Genomic DNA, 22,010 nt, shown 5'->3' on the forward strand with positions numbered 1-22,010 from the left:
TTGTTCAATTCCTGTTCTCAATTTATTCACAATATACTCCATAAGTAATCACAATAAAAATAAATAAATAAATATTACTCAGTGAAGTAAGTTACATTTCATATGGTGAGATAAGTAAGATTATTTTGTAAATGAATGCATTATAGAATAGAACATATTTTACTACAAAACCTTATTGATGGAGTTGTTTTTGTCATGATCCCACATGACAATTTGTACTTGGTTAGTTTCCTGTGTTCTGTATCTTTTCCTGTCGTGGCGCTCTTATTTTAGTTCTACTTTCTGTTGGAATCCTTGTTTTGCTGCACCTTCACTTTCTGTTTAGTTTCCTGCTGGCGCACCCGTTTTCTATTTCTAATACGGTCTATTTAGGTTAACCTGTTGCCTCCCACCAGCGCTGGATCATTTGTCTTTTGTCAGTATGTGGAATTAAGTTATGGAATGGAATAAGAAGTCATCCAAGTACTAATATGATCCAGTTTAAGAAACTGTTCAAACTCAGTGTTCACAAAAGTATAAAGAAGAATCCTGATAAACATTTTGAACCTTATTGAAAATTAGATCATCTTATTCATCCCGGAATGTGAACCATAAATCAATTAACTATTTATTCATGAGAACTTTATTCATTGTTTATTTATTAAAAATCATTTACTTACTGATTCGTCTATTTATTTACTTATTTTGTGTTACTAATTGAGAACAAACAAAGGTGTTAGAAATAGCTATGGTACAAAAAGGGGTGGGATTAAATAAGATGTGCTTCCTCCTCCTACTTTTCGGACATGCTGTAATGAGAAACTGGTAACATGTGATGTATCATATTGTTAATTGTATGCACAATCTAAATAAACTAACACCGTGCATGTTTAACTGCTGCTACATGCCTTTTGTATCTGATTTTTCTCACTCTCAAATAAGAAAGATAATATTTGATCTGCACGCTGGTTTCTTTCCGTATATCTTGGGGTCACGATCACGACATCAGCAGACATGCGCCAAAGTGACATTTTAATCAAACTAGGGACGCCTGAGACTACCCAACCAAATGCAAATTAGTTTAACCCATCCCTATTATTGCTGTCTCTTGCTAACTAATCCCACACACAATGAGAAACACGGCACCATGGCTCCATGTAAATAAACCAGGCAACCAGGAGAGAAATAAAAGACAAGAATGGGAAATAAAGCAGAAAGTCTGCAGTTTTTAAAATAAATTTGGTTAAATCAGACCAAATGTAAATACCCTATGTTACGTATTGTTTTATTCAGACCTCCCAAGTTCAACGGAAATGAGCTAATATTAGCCTCTTCTGTTTTTTGCTATCACTTCTCTTCACATATAGACAATAAATATACACAATAAATCAGGTGACAGCTACATTCGTCATGGTACTGTAAGTGCAATAAAATATGCCCACGTGAAAAAACGAACAAAAAATTATGACCATAATACTAACTTTTATTGCATAAAAAAGTTGTTATTAAGTGTTTAATTTGAATTTAGATACGTGACAAACTTTTTTCTTTTTGCGTATGTATGTATGCATGAGGGATGTGCCGTCAGGGTAGGCAGGTGAGGAATAGCCTCACGTGTCATTGTGGGGGGAAAAAACAATAAAACCATAAAATAAATATTAATATATGTTTATCAAACAGTGTTGTAAATGTAATTTCAGTATAATCCATTTCAATCATAATTTTTACCTTTATTTGGGCAATCTACGCATGCGCGAATACGCTTCCTTTCTAGAAATATTTCTGACAAGAGCTTCTGTGACGTCACATGCTGTGATATTTGAATGTTTCATCAATGATTTATAATTTATTTAATACAAATATGAGTAATAAAAGAGAATAAGAATATAAAACTTAATAAGGGGTAGATTAAAAAAAAAACCAGGAGTATTATCTCTGCAATTGCAACTACTTTTTATCTTCTGTCTTTGCAATGAATGACACACGATGGCGCCACTGACTCCCATCGCGTAATTTATTTTTTAAATATAGATTTTTTTCAAAACGAGGCACTTAACTAAAATCTTTGTTTGCGGCTTAACAAAAAATACAATTTTAAATTGTCAATATTGTGAATTGATGAAAATAAAGTAGTAAAAAAATATGTATTTTTTAATTTATTTTTATTCAACCTCTATTTAACCAGGAAAAAATCCCATTGAGATTAAGAACCTCTTTTTCAAGGGAGTCCTGGCCTCGAGGCAGATTTATTTATTTGATTTCTTTGCCATTTAAAGGCTGCTGAGCACATCGTTCAGGTTTCTGCACGGATCTGTACAGTTTTAAAATACTGGTACCCTTAAAAAAGTTTGTTTTGTATGCACTATTTTATGTGACATAACTTGTCCAGGGTGTACCCCGCCTTCTGCCCGAATGCAGTTGAGATAGGCTCCAGCACCCACCCCTCGCCACCCTGAAAGGGACAAGCGGTAGAATATGGATGGATGGATAAAAAGAAAACCATGAAAACACTGAGCGAACATAATTGCCGTAAAACAAATTGACAGGAAGTGATGTAGTCATCGGGTGTTTTGGTACCGGGGGTAGTGACAAGAATATTGTTTTCATCCTTTGCTTAATGAATGAATACATGTGGTGTCCAATATGGAGGATTACCGTACAAAATCAAAATACTTCTCTATACTGGACTATCAAACAAAACGGAGGTAATCATACAAAGCATGTGTTTACATGGAGGATACTGCATGTACTTCAGATGGAAATACAGCACAAGCCTTCAACTATAAGAACGACTCCAAATATTTTTTTAATATTATCACAGCAAAAAAATGGGACCAAGAAGTATTTGATGGTAAAATGTTTATGAAAGCGAATTACTCCCTTTCTGTTATCATCTCAATGAGCAACATGTATTAAGTGATTAGAGAATCCATCCATCCATCCATTTTCTTCCGCTTATCCGAGGTCGGGTCGCGGGGGCAGCAGCCTAAGCAGAGAAGCTCTCCCCAGCCACTTCGTCCAGCTCCTTCCGGGGGATCCCGAAGCGATCCCAGGCCAGCCGGGAGACATAAGTATTCCCAATGTGTCCTGGGTCTTCCCAGTGGCCACCTGCCGGTCAGACGTGCCCTAAACACCTCCCTCGGGAGGCGTTCGGGTGGCATCCTGACCAGATGCCCGAACCGCCTCATCTGGCTCCTCTTGATGTGGAGGAGCAGCGGCTTGACTTTGACCTCCTCTCGGATGACAGAGCTTCTCACCCTATCTCTAAGGGAGAGCCCCACCACCCGGCGGAGGAAACTAATTTCGGCCGCTTGTACCCGTGATCTTGTCCTTTCGGTCCTAACTCAAAGCTCATGACCATAGGTGAGGATGGGAACGTAGATCGACCAGTAAATTGAGAGCTTTGCCTTCCGGCTCAGCTCCTTCTTCACCACCACAACGGATCGATACAGCGTCCGCATTACTGAAGACACCGCACGATCCACTCTTCTGATTAGAGCATATGCATTTAAATTAAAGACACCATTTAATCAATGCCTCACCCGCTGTGAGGGTGACCGCACGTCACCGTGTGTTTGTATGTGTACATGGGCTGGGGTGGGTTTTGGATGGCCTTTAGGGGGCCTTCAGGAGGCTGTAGTGTGGGGGTCCCACAATGTGGTGCCTGACTGTACCCAAAACAGAGCCCTCACAACAATACCTGGATAATTTGCTTGTATTCCGAGAGGTGCCAGCTTTCAACCTGGAACTCCTCGTCTGTGAACCCTGTGAAATAAACTTATTTTAGTACAAACATAACACATTTCACAATATCAGCCATGCATTTACCTTCTGCACTGCTCCCACGTTGTTTTGATCCTGACTCGGGCCTGGCTGGCCACTCTTCCCTTGGCCCGCTGCTTTCTTCATCTGCTTGCCTTTCTTCAAACTGTGCGAACAAGATCCAACACGGCCATCTTCATCTCAATCTTTAAAATGCATTCCAAGTAGAGATGTCCGATAATATCGGCCTGCCGATACTATCGGCCAATAAATGCTTTAAAATGTAATATCGGAAAATATCGGCATCGTTTTTTTTAATTATCAGTATCGTTTTTATTTATTTTTTATTAAATCAACATAAAAAACACAAAATACACTTACAACTAGTGCACCAACCCAAAAAACGTCCCTCCCCCATTCACACTCATTCACACAAAAGGGTTGTTTCTTTCCGTTATTAATATTCTGGTTCCTACATTATATATCAATATAGATCAGTGGTTCTTAACCTTGTTGGAGGTACCGAACCCCACCACTTTCATATGCGCATTCACCGAACCCTCCTTTAGTGAAAAATATATATACATATTTTTTTCAAATTCAAGAAAAAGTCGTATGTTTTTTTACTGGTGCACAAAATGAACCGTGCATGAACATCACCTTAAAGAACAAAACCAACACAGTGCATGAACTCACAACAAATTACACACCTTACACACATTACCATGAATTGATTAACGTGGACCCCAACTTAAACAAGTTGAAAAACTTATTTGGGGGTTACCATTTAGTGGTCAATTGTACGGAATATGTACTGTGTACTCTGTAAACTGTACTGTGTATTCTCTTCCTTTGCAATCTGCTAGTAAAAGTTTCAATCAATCAATCAAAAAAACCTGCAAATCAGATGGAAAATTAGAAGGAACGTTGTTTGGGGGTATCCATAATATGCTGATAGGGAGAAGTTTTTAATTACACGATAAGTCGGATGTCTCTTTACGCTGATAGGGAGAAGTTTTTAATTACGCGATAAGTCGGATGTCTCTTTACCTCCGTGGCGGAGGCTCCGCCGAACCCCTGAGGCCGACTCACCGAACCCCTAGGGTTCGATCAAACCCTGGTTAAGAACCACTGATATAGATCAATACAGTCTGCAAGGGATACAGTCCGTAAGCACACATGATTGTGCGTGCTGCTGGTCCACTAATAGTACTAACCTTTAACAGTTAATTTTACTCATTTTCATTAATTACTAGTTTCTATGTAACTGTTTTTTATATTGTTTTACTTTCTTTTTTAGTCAAGAAAATGTTTTTAATTTATTTATCTAATCGTGGCGGTGTTGGTAGAGTGGGCGTGCCAGCAATCGGAGGGTTGTTGGTTACTGGGGTTCAATCCCACCTTCTACCATCCTAGTCACGTCCGTTGTGTCCTTGGGTAAGACACTTCACCCTTGCTCCTGATGGGTGCTGGTTAGCGCCTTGCATGGCAACTCCCGCCATCAGTGTGTGAATGTGTGTGTGAATAGGTGAATGTGGAAATACTGTCAAAGCGCTTTGAGTACCTTGAAGGTAGAAAAGCGCTATACAAGTATAACCCATTTATTTATTATTTATTTATTTAATTTTATTAATTTAGTTAAAAAATGACATTATCTTCACCATACCTGGTTCTCCAAATTAGGCATAATTATGTGTTAATTCCACGACTGTATATATCGGTATAGTTGATTTCGGTATCGGTAATTAAAGAGTTGGACAATATCGGAATATTGGATATCGGCAAAAAGCCATTATCGGACATCCCCAATTCCAAGTGCACAGAAGCGAGGCCTACCTGGTGTTAGGTCCGCTATTTTCAGTGTTTTTCACTCGGACCTTCTCCTTGCAAACGACGTGTTCCAGCGTCGTGGATGCTGCGCGCTCCTGTATGATGGGCCCCATGTTGCAGTTCGGTGGCGGTCATTTGAGGACGAGATTTAACTCACGCTCGGTCTGAAACGGAGAATCGGAGGCTCCACTCGGAGAACGAGGCAGTAAACATCCATTTTGCCAAAAGTGCTGCAGTGCATCCTGCGTCAGTGTCGACAGCTGCTTGCAGACAACGCGTCGCTTCCGTCTTTCTTAGTCGCTTCTCCCAGGCAACACATTGTCTTTGATTCCATTGAAGCCGCGGCACAACAGACGTATAATAAGCCTTTCGTACGTCTCCGACATCGCCATTAATGTAAAAAAAAAACACCACTGTCATACGGGTAATTCGCTTTGTTTGGCTCGCCGTCCTAGTCGCGGACAGGTTTGTTTACCTGCCCCTCACTGGCTCGACACCACTGCTCATGTTGACGTCATCAGCACCAGGGCATTATGGGACTTGTAGTTGTATGGTCAAAGCTTCACTTTTAAGTCAACCATTAAAGCTGTTAGTGGTTTTCTTTGTCGTTGGTAAAGAGTTGCTAAAGTTTACTCAAGACGCAGATGGGTATACATGTGTAAGAGAGCAGACTATATTTGGATTGCAGATGCTTGTTGTGATTTACAAAAACTACATCCCCCAGATGTACTGATGCTCCCGAGGACGCTTCCTAAAAGCTTTATGCAAGGGAGCTGCTCGTCCGCGAAGGAAACTCCTGTTGTCTGAGAGCTATGGAGACGCTCACTAAGCTGTGTTATTGTCGGACAGACAAACACACGGACATGGAGGAGCAAGCCTAGACTGCGGCGTAAAATGCAGATGTACTTCTACGCTTGTATGGTGAGAAAAAGAACGCCTGTGCTTCGCGAACTTTGAAGTTTAGCATTTCATGCAGCCTTGCACGTCCTCACAATACACGCCCACTTTTTTCTTTCCTGCATTGGATGTAATGTTATTACATGCGCAGCCGTAATATTGCACATTGTCACTTTAGAGCATAATTTGCAAGCATTTAGGTTAGGCCAGGGGTCTCTAACCTCTTCTCTTGGGAGAGCTACTTTTACAAAAGGAAAGTACTTGAAGTGTATTGCTGGTCTTGTCATCCTCGTCCGGACAGAAGAATGACACGGCAGTGCGGCTAGATTAAAAGGTAATCGGAGACGCTGTACGGAACCAAAAGTTGCTTTATTATACGCGAGCGTCATTATACAGGACTGCAGTACCAGGAGGCGCTTGGGTCAAAACTAAACTGCAGAACCCAAACCATCAGTTTTAGAGACTTAGACTTCCTTTTATTGTCATTCAAATTTGAACTTTACAGTACAGATAAGAACAACATTTTGTTGCGTTATCTCATTCTAGTGCAGGATAAAAGAGCAATAAGATGCAGATATAAATACAAACCCCGTTTCCATATGAGTTGGGAAATTGTGTTACATGTAAATATAAACGGAATACAATCATTTGCAAATCCTTTTACACCCATATTCAATTGAATGCACTGCAAAGACAAGATATTTGATTTTTAAACTCATAAACTTTTTTTTTTTTTTTGCAAATAATAATTAACTTATAATTTCATGGCTGCAACACGTGCCAAAGTAGTTGGGAAAGGGCCTGTTCACCACTGTGTTACATGGCCTTTTCTTTTAACAACACTCAGTAAACGTTTGGGAACTGAGGAGACACATTTTTTAAGCTTCTCAGGTGGAATTCTTTCCCATTCTTGCTTGATGTACAGCTTAAGTTGTTCAACAGTCCGGGGGTCTCCATTGTGGTAATTTAGGCTTCATAATGCGACACACATTTTCAATGGGAGACAGGTCTGGACTACAGGCAGGCCAGTCTAGTACCCGCACTCTTTTACTATGAAGCCACGTTGATGCAACACGTGACTTGGCTTTGTCTTTCTGAAATAAGCAGGGGCGTCCATGGTAACGTTGCTTGGATGGCAACATATGTTGCTCCAAAACCTGTATGTACCTTTCAGCATTAATGGCGCCTTCACAGATGTGTAAGTTACCCATGTCTTGGGCACTAATACACCCCCATACCATCACAGATGCTGGCTTTTCAACTTTGCGCCTATAACAATCCGGATGGTTCTTTTCCTCTTTGGTCCGGAGGACATGACATCCACAGTTTCCAAAAACAATTTGAAATGTGGACTCGTCAGACCACAGAACACTTTTCCACTTTGTATCAGTCCATCTTACATGAGCTCAGGCCCAGCGAAGCCGACGGCGTTTCTGGGTGTTGTTGATAAACGGTTTTTGCCTTGCATAGGAGAGTTTTAACTTGCACTTACAGATGTAGCGACCAACTGTAGTTACTGACAGTGGGTTTCTGAAGTGTTCCTGATCCCATGGGATGATATCCTTTGCACACTGATGTCGCTTGTTGATGCAATACAGCCTGAGGGATCGAAGGTCACGGGCTTAGCTGCTTACGTGCAGTGATTTCTCCAGATTGTCTGAACCCTTTGATGATATTACGGACCGTAGATGGTGAAATCCCTAAATTCCTTGCAATAGCTGGTTGAGAAAGGTTTTTCTTAAACTGTTCAACAATTTGCTCACGCATTTGTTGACAAAGTGGTGACCCTCGCCCCATCCTTGTTTGTGAATGACTGAGCATTTCATGGAATCTACTTTTATACCCAATCATGGCACCCACCTGTTCCCAATTTGCCTGTTCACCTGTGGGATGTTCCAAATAAGTGTTTGATGAGCATTCCTCAACTTTATCAGTATTTATTGCCACCTTTCCCAACTTCCTTGTTACGTTTTGCTGGCATCAAATTCTAAAGTTAATGATTATTTTCAAAAAAAAAAAAGTTTATCAGTTTGAACATCAAATATGTTGTCTTTGTAGCATATTCAACTGAATATGGGTTGAAAATGATTTGCAAATCATTGTATTCCGTTTATATTTACATCTAACACAATTTCCCAACTCATGGAAACGGGGTTTGTAAATAGATTACTGTACAGATAAATATATTGCACTTTTGCATATGCATCCACGTTTATGGACGTATGTTATATTGTCTTTATATTCCAGCGAGTTAATCCATTTTTGGGGGCAATTGAGGGGTTTATTTTGATGTGTTCAAGAGTCTTATGGCCTGAGGGAAGAAGCTGTTACAAAACCTGGAGGTTCTGCTACGGAGGCTGCGGAACCTCTTTCTAGAGTCCAGCAGTGAAAACAGTCCTTGGTGGGGGTGGGAGGAGTCTCTTTATATTCCTATCCCCTGTTTTTGTGTGCGTGCTCGGTCAGGAGCGTGCATCATGACCATAAAAGGAGATGTTCGTGCGCAAGTGTCTGGGAAGACAACAGATGCTGGTCGTATCTTAGATGTTTACATCAAGCTAAACATTCAGGCCCTGTTTACACTAAGCTGGATAAGGTTATCCAGGGTAAATCCCACCTAACCTTATCCATGTCCACACACAACAGTGCCACTGTTTAAGATCCCCTCCCCCCCTCTGTCCGCCGGCGCAACGCGACCTAGTACGCATGCACGGAAAATGCACACGTCATAGTCACCTCCAGTGTTGCTATGTGTGCAAGTTCTTAAATTTAACTTATCTGAACAATATCCGGTGATGTGGTATTTCAATTAACTGGAATCCAGTGTGTTGTCCATCCATAAGTGAACCGTAAGAACCGATTTCCAATTATTATCTCAGTGATTCTCAAACTGTGGCGGTACACGAGCTCCATCCAGTGGTACGCAAAATATTATATTCATCATTCGGTTGGTTAAAATTTATTTTGAACACATATGCAGCACGGTGGAAGAAGGGTAAGTGCGTCTGCCTCACAATACGAAGGTCCTGGGTTCGATCCTGCGCTCGGGATTTTTCTGTGTGGAGTTTGCATGTTCTCTCCGTGACTGTGTGGGTTCCCTCCGGGTACTCCGGCTTCCTCCCACTTCCAAAGACATGCACCTGGGGATAGGTTGATTGGCAACACTAAATTGGCCCTAGTGTGTGAATGTGAGTGTGAATGTTGTCTGTCTATCTGTGTTGGCCCTGCCATGAGGTGGCAACTTGTCCAGAGTGTACCCCGCCTTCCGCCCGAATGTAGCTGAGATAGGCGCCGGCTCCCCCCGCGACCCCGAAAGGGACAAGCGGTAGAAAATGGATGGATGGACGTATACAGTTTCAATATGGTATGGTATCACATAATGTACATATTTTCGTTTCTCCTTATATGTCCAAAAGTTTTTAAGTACAGTGTTTTCTTTTCAAACACAGTGGTCCTGTTGGTTTAAGTTTATTTTGAACATGTATGTAGTCACAATATGATACATCATACAATTTACATATTCTCATTTCTCTTTGCAACATGTCCACTGTGTGTAATGTTACAGTTGCCAAAAAATATAAATATATGTGTTAAATAAAACTTCTGCCTTGTTTTTAATGAATACTTTGGCTTACTATGCTAATTTATTTTAATGTTGGTCATTATAGTGGTACTTGGAGAGCTAAGTGTTTTTTGAGGTGGTACTTGGTGAAAAAAGTTTGAGAACCACTGTATTATCTTATACTATTGTCAACATTAGTACTCATTCATTGTTGACTTAATAGAGCCATTCAAAGTAGCACATCAATTATGAGCTTAATTGAGTCTTTACTAGAGCCTTTAACTCAAAACACTTGTATCTCAAATCAATTTCCCTTTGAAATTCATTGAAATTACTTTCATTGGTTCTTGGCCCGAGCCAAAACAGCACAATTTTAGCATGTTACATGTCTTTTAAAAAGAAAAAAATTTAGAAAATAGTTACCTTATGCTCAGTGCATTCAATCGATCGCAACTATTTATACTCCAAGGGCTTGTTGGAGGGCAGCACGGTGGAAGAGCGGTTAGTGCGTCTGCCTCACAATACCAAGGTCCTGAGTAGTCCTGGGTTCAATCCGGGGCTCGGGATCTTTCTGTGTGGAGTTTGCATGTCCTCCCCGTGACTGCGTGGGTTCCCTCCGGGTTCCCTCCGGGTACTCCGGCTTCCTCCCACCTCCAAAGACATGCACCTGAGGATAGGTTGATTGGCAACACTAAATTGGCCCTAGTGTGAATGTGAGTGTGAATGTTGTCTGTCTATCTGTGTTGGCCCTACGATGAGGTGGCGACTTGTCCAGGGTGTACCCCGCCTTCCGCCCGATTGTAGCTGAGATAGGCTCCAGCGCCCCCCGCAACCCCGAAGGGAATAAGCGGTAGAAAATGGATAAATGGCTTGTTGGAGGATAAATAGTTGGAGTTTTGTCAGCTGCCGCTAGACTAGATTGGACCAATCTCAGTCTATGAGCATGAACTGATGAGGCCCTACTTAAATGAGAAGCGTTTTAGTCTTCTAAGACAAATCGAACAGCTCAGTTACGATCTATTGAATGCCCTAAAAATACAATGACCTGGAGGAATGAGAACATCCGCAGATACAGTATTGTATGAAAACAATACAATCAAATGTACTACAAACAACTACAGCAGTTTTATGAAATAATGTCATAAGAATGTACAGTATTAACCTTGGAGAGTGGAATAATTCTACTGTATCTCCTTCCAGCTGATTCGCTGTCAGACACACCATCTGCAGCTTTTCCATATTTTCATGAATAAATGTACACCGTTAAAATGTTATTTGAACATACTTGGCTGTTGTTAGACTCATCTTGCGTCAGTACGGTGCTTCGCCAACTTGGTGGCAAAGTCTGTCATGTTTTTGATGATTTCTTTTGGGTCTATGGCCTAAAAATTTCAAATTTTTTCCCCCAAAAAATTAAATTTACCCTATTTCCCAATTTTTTCCCATACTTTTTTAAAGAAACTAATGACTGCAATAATACAAAATAAGGTGTGCTTTAATTTGATCAAAAACTAGAGTAATGCATACATTGCACCTTACCCTTAGCAAAAGTGTAATCTTTATAAATGTGGTTCTTTGACTTCGTATGAAATAATTTTCAAAAAACTGAGCAGACACAATTTAGCTCTTGTAGCTTATTCTGGCATATTTACTGTGATATTTTTGCTTTTAGATTGATCAATATGCATTGTCCTAATTAAATAAAGTTATTCAACATAGAGCTTCCTATAGGAGGCAACACTTCTGTATTGAATAAAATGCTTCTGTAAACAAAAGTGTAGCATATCATTGCATGCAAATAAATAACCCCAACATTGGAGTTTGATTAGTACAAACTTAAATCTTCTGTCTAGAATAAAATACTTCTGTAAATAAAAATGTAGCATTGAGAGGTCTCTAAATTAGTAAGTGGATAAAGGCAGGCCTTTTCACTGTTTGGGGACCACATATTTTGCCGCGTGCAGAGCGACCGCTTTAATGAGGGTTCTCCACTGTGCTTCTTTCTTACCCTACATGGTACCCTCTGTAAATATTTCTGCCACAGTAAGCTACTTTTTAGTGGGAGTTTGTATTTTTTATTTTCTTGTTCGCCTGGTAAAGAGTTGCATTTCCCGCACTCGGCTGGATGTTTCGGTTTCAGATACTGGAATAAGTTTGTTGTGCTGCTGCGTTTATTTATACAAACTTTGCAGCGTCGAGTCATTTATTTGTTCCACGCCTGTTGCCGCAAAACCAAACCACTGACAACGCTATTTTTTTCATTGGTACAATTGTCGCGCTCTTGTTTGTTTTAGCAATAGCCATGTTGAGCTCTTTGTGTGTAAATCTCCATAATGAAGGAAGGGGGACGGCGGAAGCTACGGAAGCTCCCTTGCAAAAAAATAAAGAGAAAAACAGAGTTTTGTATTTTTTCAATCGTCTACAACAAAAAAAAATTGAATTTTAGGATAAAATCGATTTATCGGCCAGGCCTAATTACTTTAATTCAATTAATATCAGCCACCTCTTCTTCTCGGCATTGTCTTTTGCACTCACTTTATTCCTTTCTGTTTTTGGAAAAACAAAATGATGTCACTATAAAAAGATAATGCTAGCAAGTAAGACGAGATGTTTTGGTCGGATTTTACGAGGTTTACTGTCTCATTTGCTACGCCAACTAATATGTTTGCTTGTAACTTACAGTATAACAATTAGTTGAAAGACAACTCTGATCTCATATCATTCTTAAGTTGCGGCCCCACTGTATTTGATTGTTCAACTAGCGTATAGCAGCTGTTTGCTATAAAGCATCACATTTCTTGAACCCACTGGCGAGCTACTCGGAAAGGCATGGAGAGCTAATGGTAGCTTGCGAGCGACAGGTTGGAGACCCCTGGATTAGGCAGTAGCCGCAACAAACGACATACCACATCAAAACGCACAGTTCCGAAAGTATAATATGTTGAAAATTGTAAAAATATGTTTAGATATACAGTACAGGCCAAAAGTTTGGACACACCTTCTCATTCAATGTGTTTTCTTTATTTTCATGACTATTTACATTGTAGATAGTCACTGAAGGCATCAAAACTATGAATGAACACATGTGGAGTTATGTACTTAACAAAAAAAGGTGAAATAACTGAAAACATGTTTTATATCCTAGTTTCTTCAAAATAGCCACCCTTGGCTCTAATTATTTTTGCACACTATTGGGTTTCTCTTAATGAGCTTCCAGAGGTAGTCACCTGAAATGGTTTTCACTTCACAGGTGCGCTTGAAGCTCGTCTGGAGAATGCCAAGAGTGTGCAAAGCAGTAATCAGAGCAAAAGGTGGCTATTTTGAGGAAACTAGAATATAAAACATGTTTTCAGTTATTTCACCTTTTTTTGTTAAGTACATAACTCTACATTGGGGCGGTATAGCTCGGTTGGTAGAGTGGCCGTGCCAGCAACTTGAGGGTTCCAGGTTCGATCCCCGCTTCCGCCATCCTAGTCACTCCTGTTGTGTCCTTGGGCAAGACACTTTACCCACCTGCTCCCAGTGCCACCCACACTGGTTTAAATGTAACTCAGATATTGGGTTTCACTATGTAAAAGCGCTTTGAGTCACTAGAGAAAAGCGCTATATACATATAATTCACTTCACTTCATAGTTTTGATGCCTTCAGTGACAATCTACAATGTAAATAGTCATGCAAATAAAGAAAACGCATTGAATGAGGAGAAGGTGTGTCCAAACTTTTGGCCTGTACTGTTTGTACACAGTAACTGATTCCAAACATCATTTGCAGGTGAGCAGGACATCAGTTTCTGACAGAATGGACCCCAGCTGGTTTATTGGACAAGAGAAGATTTCACTCACAAACTCTGACCCGGAAACAACATTGTCCAGCTCTTGCAGAGTATTTTCTAAACCCTGCGTGACCATCAACCTGACCAATATGCTACGGGGTGTTAAAAGCGATTCAGAGAAGAGGCCGATTCCCATCCGGCCGCCAGGTCCCAGAGGGTCTGCGCCAAAGCATCAGGAGCTCCACACCTCTTCCTATGAACCCATGCCGAAATCCATCATCCGACGGTCACAGTCCCTGCCGCCTGTCACAGAGGAGAAGAGGCCATGCAGACCGGTTGGGGTACGCTTTACTGACTCCCTGGGCCTCGACCTGGAGAACATCAAACTTTTCGATTCAAGAGAGGAACCATCTGTGCCATATCATGTCAGCTTCAGGTTGCTAATGGGTGCAGAGTTAGCAGATGGAAAACACTTGGAGATATCATTGCCGTATTTAAAGCCACTTTTTGACCACCAGCCCGGTGATCATCCTGCGTTTGTGCGCCATCTCTTCAAGCGCAAAGTGCGCCTCGAGAGAGTCTTGTGTTTAGAATTTGGCGTCATCGGAATCGTCCAGGTGCTCAATCTGGATTTTAAAAAAGATGTAACGGCCCGCTATTCATTTACAGAGTGGAAGAGTTGTGCAGAAGTTAAGGCCTCGTGGGTGTCCACCACCTCCAAGATCTGTGAAGGGGAAGGTCAACTCTGCTGTGACGTGTTCCATTTCCACCTGCCCGTCCCTCCATTCCTGCAGCCTGGAGCGGTGTTGGAGTTTGCCATCCAGTACAAAGTCTGTGGAGCTGAATACTGGGACAACAATGGCGGACAGAATTATAAGTTAGTTTGTCATAACTACAAGCACACTGTGCCCAAAGAATGTGAGGACAGCATGGTTCACTTTTTTTAGGACTCTAGCACTATTAAGCACAAAACACACTTATTGAAAAATGTATGACTTCTTTGTAGTACAACTGTAGCACAGTCACATTTATTTTTATGAACCTATAACTTCTTTGATAGACTGCCAAAAAGAAATTAACAAACACTAAACATTTACAACTGCGGTTTCCAGTTTTAATTTTGGCACTTTTTATATTGCACTTCTCTAGAAAGCACCTTGTCTAAATGGACATTAAACTCACTAAATATTCCATGTTGCATATATCAAGTGGTAATGAAAGCACCTTTGTTCAATATTTATTTCACCAAAAAAAAAGACTAATTCAACACAGATAGGAATTCAGTAAATATAGAAAATGGATGTATGGATTTAAAAAAATAAATTATATTCTCTAAATTTGTTAAGCCGGTGGAAAAATACTATTTGAAGTAATTAAAATGTTTTTGTACTTTGCTACTAACCACAAATAAATGTAATAGCTGCAGTTTCCAGTTTTAATTGTGGCTCTTTTATTTGCACTTCCCTTGAAAGCACCTTGTCTGAATGGACATTAAGCTCACTAAATATACCACGTTGCATATATCAAGTGGAAATAAAAGCACCCTTTTTCAATATTTATTTCACAAAATAAAATGACTAATTACACACACAATTCAGTAAATATATATTTTTTAAATATTCTCTAAATTTGTAAAGCCGGTGGAAAAATACTATTTAAAAAAATTTAAACATTTTTGTAATTTGCTACTAACCACAAGTAAATGTAACAACTGCGGTTTCCAGTTTTAATTGCGGCTCTTTTTATATTGCACTTCACTAGAAAGCACCACCTTGCCTATATGGACATTAAGCTCACTAAATATTCCATGTTGCATATATCAAGTGGAAATGAAAGCACTTTTGTTTAATATTTATTTCACCAAATAAAATCACAAATTCAACACAGATATGAATTCAGTAAATATAATAAATATATATATATATATATATATATATATATATATATATATATATATATATATATATATATATATATATATATATATATATATATATATATATATATATATATATATATTCTCTAAATTTGTAAAGCCGGTGGAAAAATACTATTTTAAGTAATTAAATATGTTTTGTAATTTGCTGCTAACCAAAAATAAATGTAACAACTGCGGTTTCCAGTTTTAATTGTGGCTCTTTTTATATTGCACTTCACTGGAAAGCACCTTGCCTATATGGACATTAAGCTCACTAAATATTCCATGTTGCATATATCAAGTGGAAATGAAAGCACTTTTGTTTAATATTTATTTCACCAAATAAAATCACTAATTCAACACAGATATGAATTCAGTAAATATAATAAATATATATATATATATATATATATATATATATATATATATATATATATATATATATATATATATACATTTATATATATATATATGTATGTATATATATATATATGTATGTATATATGTATGTATATATATATATATATATATATATATATATATATATATATATATATATATATATATATATATATATATATATATATATATATATATATATATATATATATATATATATATATATATATATATATATATTATTCTCTACATTTGTAAAGCCGGTGGAAAAATACTATTTTAAGTAATTAAAAAAGTTTTGTAATTTGCTACTAAACACAAATAAATACAACAACTGCGGTTTCCAGTTTTAATTGTGGCTCTTTTTATATTGCACTTCACTAGAAAGCACCTTGTCTAAATGGACATTAAGCTCACTAAATATTCCATGTTGCATATACAGTATCAAGTGGAAATGAAAGCACTTTTTTTCAATATTTATTTCACAAAATAAAATGACTAATTCAACACAGATATGAATTCAGTAAATATAAGAAATACATATACTCTAAATTTGTAAAGCCGATGGAAAAATACTATTTGAAGTAATTAAAATGTTTTTTTTAAATTGCTACTAACCTCAAATAAATAAGTTTATTTGCGTAATAAAAAATTATCACATTTCTGATGTCTAATACCATTTTTTTTTTTTTTTTAGCAATAATAGAGGTATGGGTGATGTATAAGCCTTGTTGAGTGACGTCACATTACCGTAATAACCATAACACTCATAAATGCACAATTTTTACCAGACTTTGTATGACTTTACAATGGGATGGTGTCAATAGTACCTAAATAAAATTATATATCTTTCGATTTTAGTATTGTTAGTACACCGAATACATACATTTTAAGACTTAGGAAGTTTAGAAAGGGCATTATTTTGCACCTTACGGTAATTTTGATGACGTATGTTTTGTTTTCTTGTTGATTGGCCCTCAGGAATTGGCGCCCCTTCGCCGACATCGTCTGAAAGCTAGCAAAACAACACATCTCCGTATATGACCTCTATTTAAGTCTTCAGCTCACTATTGCTCTCATTGTTGTTGTTTTTTGTCAACCCGAATTCACTCTAATGTAAGTTTTAATGAAACGATTTACATGGGACTTGCTTAAAACATATACAAATTAACCACAGTCTACTGCCACCTATGCTAGGAGACTGTTCGGCAACATGGAGGCTAACGTGACATGTCATATTGACTAAACCAATATCCGAACAACGTTTTTGTTTTTCATTCCAAAAACAGGTTTTCCCCCCCGGATGTTTACAAGCCGCAAGGAGAATGACTTCAGAGGTAGAATCAAATGTTTGTCATCAATATAAATCGCCTTTTATAAGCTCCAGCACCCCACCCGCTACCCCGACAGGGGGACAAGCGGTAGAAAATGGATGGAAGTAAACGGGGGTATATGGCAAAATCTTGTTGAGTTTGGGTTTATTTGGAACATGCATGCATACAACATGATGCATCAACATTTCCAGTTTCTCTATTCAATATGTTCGAAAAGGAGTAGGAAGAAGCAGAGCTTATTTAATCCTAGCCCTTTTCCTTTACATAGCAACTGCTAAAATTGTGTTCACTTCCTGTTCTCAATTTATTCACAATAATACTCCATAAGTAATAACAATACAAATAAATAAATAATAAGTAAGTTATATTTCATATGGTGAGATGAGTAAGATTATCTTAAAAAGGAATGGATGAATGAAATAAATTCAGAGTGTTTTATCATGGTTCTCCTTTGTACTTTGTAAACACTTTAAGTTTGAAGAGTTTCTTTAAGTGGCTCATATTAGTCCATTGTTTGATTTGTTTGCTTAATTCGTCCATAATTTAATTCCACATACTGATATACTGAAGGTCTTAAGTGTTGTACGTGCGTACAAAAGTTTTGAATTTTTCTCTAAGATTATATTTCTCTTTTGTTGAGAAAAAATGTTTATTCTTGGTTAGCAGATTATAGTTTGCTTTGTGTATAATTTTAGCTGTTTGCATATTCACTATGTCGTGGAATTTCAGTATTTTTAATTCAATAAATAAAGGGTTTGTTCTCTATATCCAACATTATGTATTATTCTAACTGATCTTTTTTGTAACGTCTTGTTAACGTTTGTATTCACAGTTGGAAAAAGCACTTGAAGATATACTTAAGAGTGGAGACCATGCAACTCTGAATGGATTCTTGCGAAACACCACAAATGTGGCAACTCCCATAAAATGTCCACAACGGTTTCTAAACAAACTGGATGTTCTCATGACCGGGGTGAGATACGATAATGTATACCCCTTACTAAGGCTGCACGATTTTTCTCTCCATAATTGCGATTCAATTTGCGATTTTCATATTTTATACAAATCAATGTATAAAACTGCGAATGAAGGAAGATATTTTACTTTTAGACTGCCAATCAACATATCTTTGTCTCAAGGTACAATATGCAATAATTTACTTAAAAAATAATTTACTTAAAAAATATTTGGCTTTATGCTGACAGACTCAGACCTTTTCATGCCCTTAAACTAGACCGGTGCAAATTAAGGCCTGGGGGCCGCTTGCGCCCCGTTAAGCTTTTCAATCTGGCCCACCGGACATTCCCAAATCATTTTTTTAGATCTTTAAAGGCCTACTGAAATGAATTTTTTTTATTTAAACGGGGATAGCAGATCTATTCTATGTGTCATACTTGATCATTTCGCGATATTGCCATATTTTTGCTGAAAGGATTTAGTATAGAACAACGACGATAAAGATTGCAACTTTTGGTATCTGATAAAAAAAAGGCTTGCACCTACCGGAAGTAGCGTGACGTAGTCAGTTGAACATATACGCAAAGTTCCCTATTGTTTACAATGATGGCCGCATGAAGTGAGAGAGATTCGGACCGAGAAAGCGACAATTTCCCCATTAATTTGAGCGAGGATGAAAGATTTGTGGATGAGTAAAGTGCAAGTGAAGGACTAGTGGGGAGTTGAAGCTATTCAGATAGGGAAGATGCTGTGAGAGCCGGGGGTGACCTGGTATTCAGCTGGGAATGACTACAACAGTAAATAAACACAAGACGTATATATACTCTATTAGCCACAACACAACCAGGCTTATATTTAATATGCCACAAATTAATCCTGCATAAAAACACCTGGGTGTTTGTTATGCTAGCTCCTAGCTCCTCTGCTAGCTCCTAGCTCCATAGAACACGCCAATACAATTCAAACACCTGATCAACACACACAATCACTCAGCCCAAAAGACCGTTTACCTAACCCAAGGTTCATAAAGCTTATATATTTTTAAAAAGTTACGTACGTGACGCGCACATACGGTCAAGTTATCGAATGTTTAGCAGCCAAGGCTGCATACTCACGGTACCTGATATTCAGCTGGGAATGACTACAACAGTAAATAAACACAAGACATATATATACTCTATTAGCCACAACACAACCAGGCTTATATTTAATATGCCACAAATTAATCCTGCATAATAACACCTGCGTGTTTGTTATGCTAGCTCCTAGCTCCTCTGCTAGCTCCTAGCTCCATAGAACACGCCAATACAATTTAAACACCTGATCAACACACACAATCACTCAGCCCAAAAGACCGTTCACCTAACCCAAGGTTCATAAAGCTTATATATTTTTAAAAAGTTACGTACGTGACGCGCACGTACGGTGCGGTACGTGTTATGCTAGCTCCTAGCTCCTCTGCTAGCTCCTAGCTCCATAGAACACGCCAATACAATTCAAACACCTGATCAACACACACAATCACTCAGCCCAAAAGACCGTTCACCTAACCCAAGGTTCATAAAGCTTATATATTTTTAAAAAGTTACGTACGTGACGCGCACGTACGGGACGGTACGTGTTATGCTAGCTCCTAGCTCCTCTGCTAGCTCCTAGCTCCATAGAACACGCCAATACAATTCAAACACATGATCAACACACACAATCACTCAGCCCAAAAGACCGTTCACCTAACCCAAGGTTCATAAAGCTTATATATTTAAAAAAAAGTTACGTACATACGCAAAAAAAAGCCAAAGCTGCATACTCACAGTAGCACGTCTGCGTCTTTGTCATCCAAATCAAAGTAATCCTGGTAAGAGTCTGTGTTGTCCCAGTTCTCTACAGGCGTCTGTGTATCCAAGTCAAAAGTCCTCCTGGTTAGAGTCTCTGTTATCCGAGTTCTTCCATCTTGACTGCATCTTTCGGGAATGTAAACAAAGAAGCGCCGGCTGTGTACTGTTGTGGCTGACTACGTTCGAAAAATACGTCCATTTCGCACCGACAACTTTCTTCTTTGCTTGCTCGGCTTCCTTCTCCATAATGCAATGAACATGATTGAAACAGATTCACGAACACAGATGTCCAGAATACTGTGGAATTATGAAATGAAAACAGAGCTTTTTCGTATTGGCTTCAATGTGGAAGGCATACCCGTGTTCGCCGGTCTACGTCACGCGCATACGTCATCCTCAGAGGCGTTTCGAACCGGAAGTTTAGCGGCAAATTTAAAATGTCACTTTATAAGTTAACCCGGCCGTATTGGCATGTGTTATAATGTTAAGATTTCATCATTGATATATAAACTATCAGACTGCGTGGTCGGTAGTAGTGGGTTTCAGTAGGCCTTTAAGATAGAAACTGTAGCTGCCATTATGATGTGCAGTGATGTTTTCAAATGACCGTAAGTCTTGAACTATACAAAGTACTTTAATGGTTGGAATCTGCCCTTTTGCCTGATATGCTAGTTACTATGGTAATCTAAGTCACAGCAGGTCAGACCAGGCACCAAGCAGTGTGAGTGGGGAGCGTTTCCACAGAGTGTTTCCAGAGCGGCCAGCCTGAAATGAGGGTGTCAGGGACAGACGCGGAAGGAGATTTTTACAACAAAGTTCTAAATCTTAGTGATGTATCAGATCGTAGGTGGAGGGTTTTTTTACCTTTCGTGTTCATATTTCGCTGTGTTTGTTGCGTTTTGCTTGATTGTAAAATATGTTGATCGAGACGGGGTGTGACGTTCATATGTTGTCAATATTCAGTGTTTTATCGTCCATAGTTAATATTGTAAATCCCACATTCTTTATTTTCATTTACATTCTGAGTGTCTCATTCAATAAAAACATGTAAAATTCCATTCTGTTATTTAAGGCGATCTGTCATAACGTTTTTAGCATTCAATCAGACATTATTGTGAGGTTTTGTATTAGTGTTCCTAAAAATAGATATATCAGCCCCCCAGACAATTTTTTTTCTCTAAATTTGGCCCCCTGAGTCAAAATAATTGCCCAGGCCTGCCTTAAACTGAAGAAATAATTGGTAAAACTATTGTTCATAATGTACTCCTAATATATAATTACAGTGCAAGTAAACATTTAAAAGGATATCAACTTTTGTTTTTCATTACAGAAGAATTGTTTACCATTGTACTGTAATTGGAAGGTAAATATATTGGTTATCCTAAATACATTTTACTTAAATAAATGTTGAACATCTTAAAATGCATTTTTTTCCGATATGGAAAAGCTAGGACGGTCGGACGGACGTCTTTTTGTTTGTTGCCATAATGTGATCACAGCATTCTTGCTCGTTTGTTTGTGTTGATGGGATTATTTTGCCCAACCGATTTGAAGCTGAAATATTACTACAACGGGATATTTAGCTTTCTAGTCATATTTTCTTTTCTCCTAATTTTTGTTACTTTGCGTAACTTCCCACTGGCGAGTCACGAGGCTGGTTGTCAAAGCTCCATGTGTGTGCGGTCTTGCTGAGTCTCTCCGCCCACCGTGACAAATGCTGTGAATGACTGAAAAGAGGGCTCACTGTATTCAGTTAATTCTACTGTT

General features: G+C 38.6%; 3 protein-coding genes across 11 annotated transcripts in view; 2 read left to right on the forward strand and 1 right to left on the reverse strand.

Moving 5' to 3' along the window:
* Positions 1 to 6,088, reverse strand: part of fam217ba (family with sequence similarity 217 member Ba) — an 8,595-nt gene extending 2,507 nt beyond the window's left edge. For both annotated transcript variants that reach the window (XM_062054373.1, XM_062054372.1), the window contains exons 1-3: positions 5,578 to 6,088; positions 3,808 to 3,907; positions 3,680 to 3,744 (exon numbers count right to left, since the gene is read on the reverse strand). In XM_062054373.1, coding sequence (XP_061910357.1) covers positions 3,680 to 3,744; positions 3,808 to 3,907; positions 5,578 to 5,684 — 272 coding nt within the window. In that variant the 5' untranslated portion in view covers positions 5,685 to 6,088. The remainder of the gene's footprint in view (positions 1 to 3,679; positions 3,745 to 3,807; positions 3,908 to 5,577) is intronic.
* ppp1r3da (protein phosphatase 1, regulatory subunit 3Da) overlaps positions 1 to 15,225 on the forward strand; it is a 24,158-nt gene extending 8,933 nt beyond the window's left edge. The window contains exons 1-2 of one of the 3 annotated variants that reach the window (XM_062054377.1): positions 6,360 to 6,492; positions 13,800 to 15,225. In XM_062054377.1, the coding sequence (XP_061910361.1) occupies positions 6,466 to 6,492; positions 13,800 to 14,747 (975 nt within the window). In that variant the 5' untranslated portion in view covers positions 6,360 to 6,465 and the 3' untranslated portion in view covers positions 14,748 to 15,225. Of the gene's footprint in view, positions 1 to 6,359; positions 6,493 to 6,595; positions 6,803 to 13,799 lie in introns of those variants that run through there. The other 2 variants (XM_062054378.1, XM_062054379.1) reach the window with 2 other exon arrangements.
* A 1,202-nt stretch (positions 15,226 to 16,427) lies between these two features.
* Positions 16,428 to 22,010, forward strand: part of sycp2 (synaptonemal complex protein 2) — a 47,344-nt gene continuing 41,761 nt past the window's right edge. For 3 of the 6 annotated variants that reach the window (XM_062054362.1, XM_062054363.1, XM_062054365.1), the window contains exons 1-3: positions 16,428 to 17,233; positions 17,407 to 17,454; positions 18,284 to 18,424. In XM_062054362.1, the coding sequence (XP_061910346.1) occupies positions 17,443 to 17,454; positions 18,284 to 18,424 (153 nt within the window). In that variant the 5' untranslated portion in view covers positions 16,428 to 17,233; positions 17,407 to 17,442. The remainder of the gene's footprint in view (positions 17,234 to 17,406; positions 17,455 to 18,283; positions 18,425 to 22,010) is intronic. The other 3 variants (XM_062054366.1, XM_062054367.1, XM_062054368.1) reach the window with 1 other exon arrangement.

Source organism: Entelurus aequoreus, linkage group LG07 (genome assembly GCF_033978785.1).
Source record: "Entelurus aequoreus isolate RoL-2023_Sb linkage group LG07, RoL_Eaeq_v1.1, whole genome shotgun sequence".
Classification (NCBI taxonomy): domain Eukaryota; kingdom Metazoa; phylum Chordata; class Actinopteri; order Syngnathiformes; family Syngnathidae; genus Entelurus; species Entelurus aequoreus.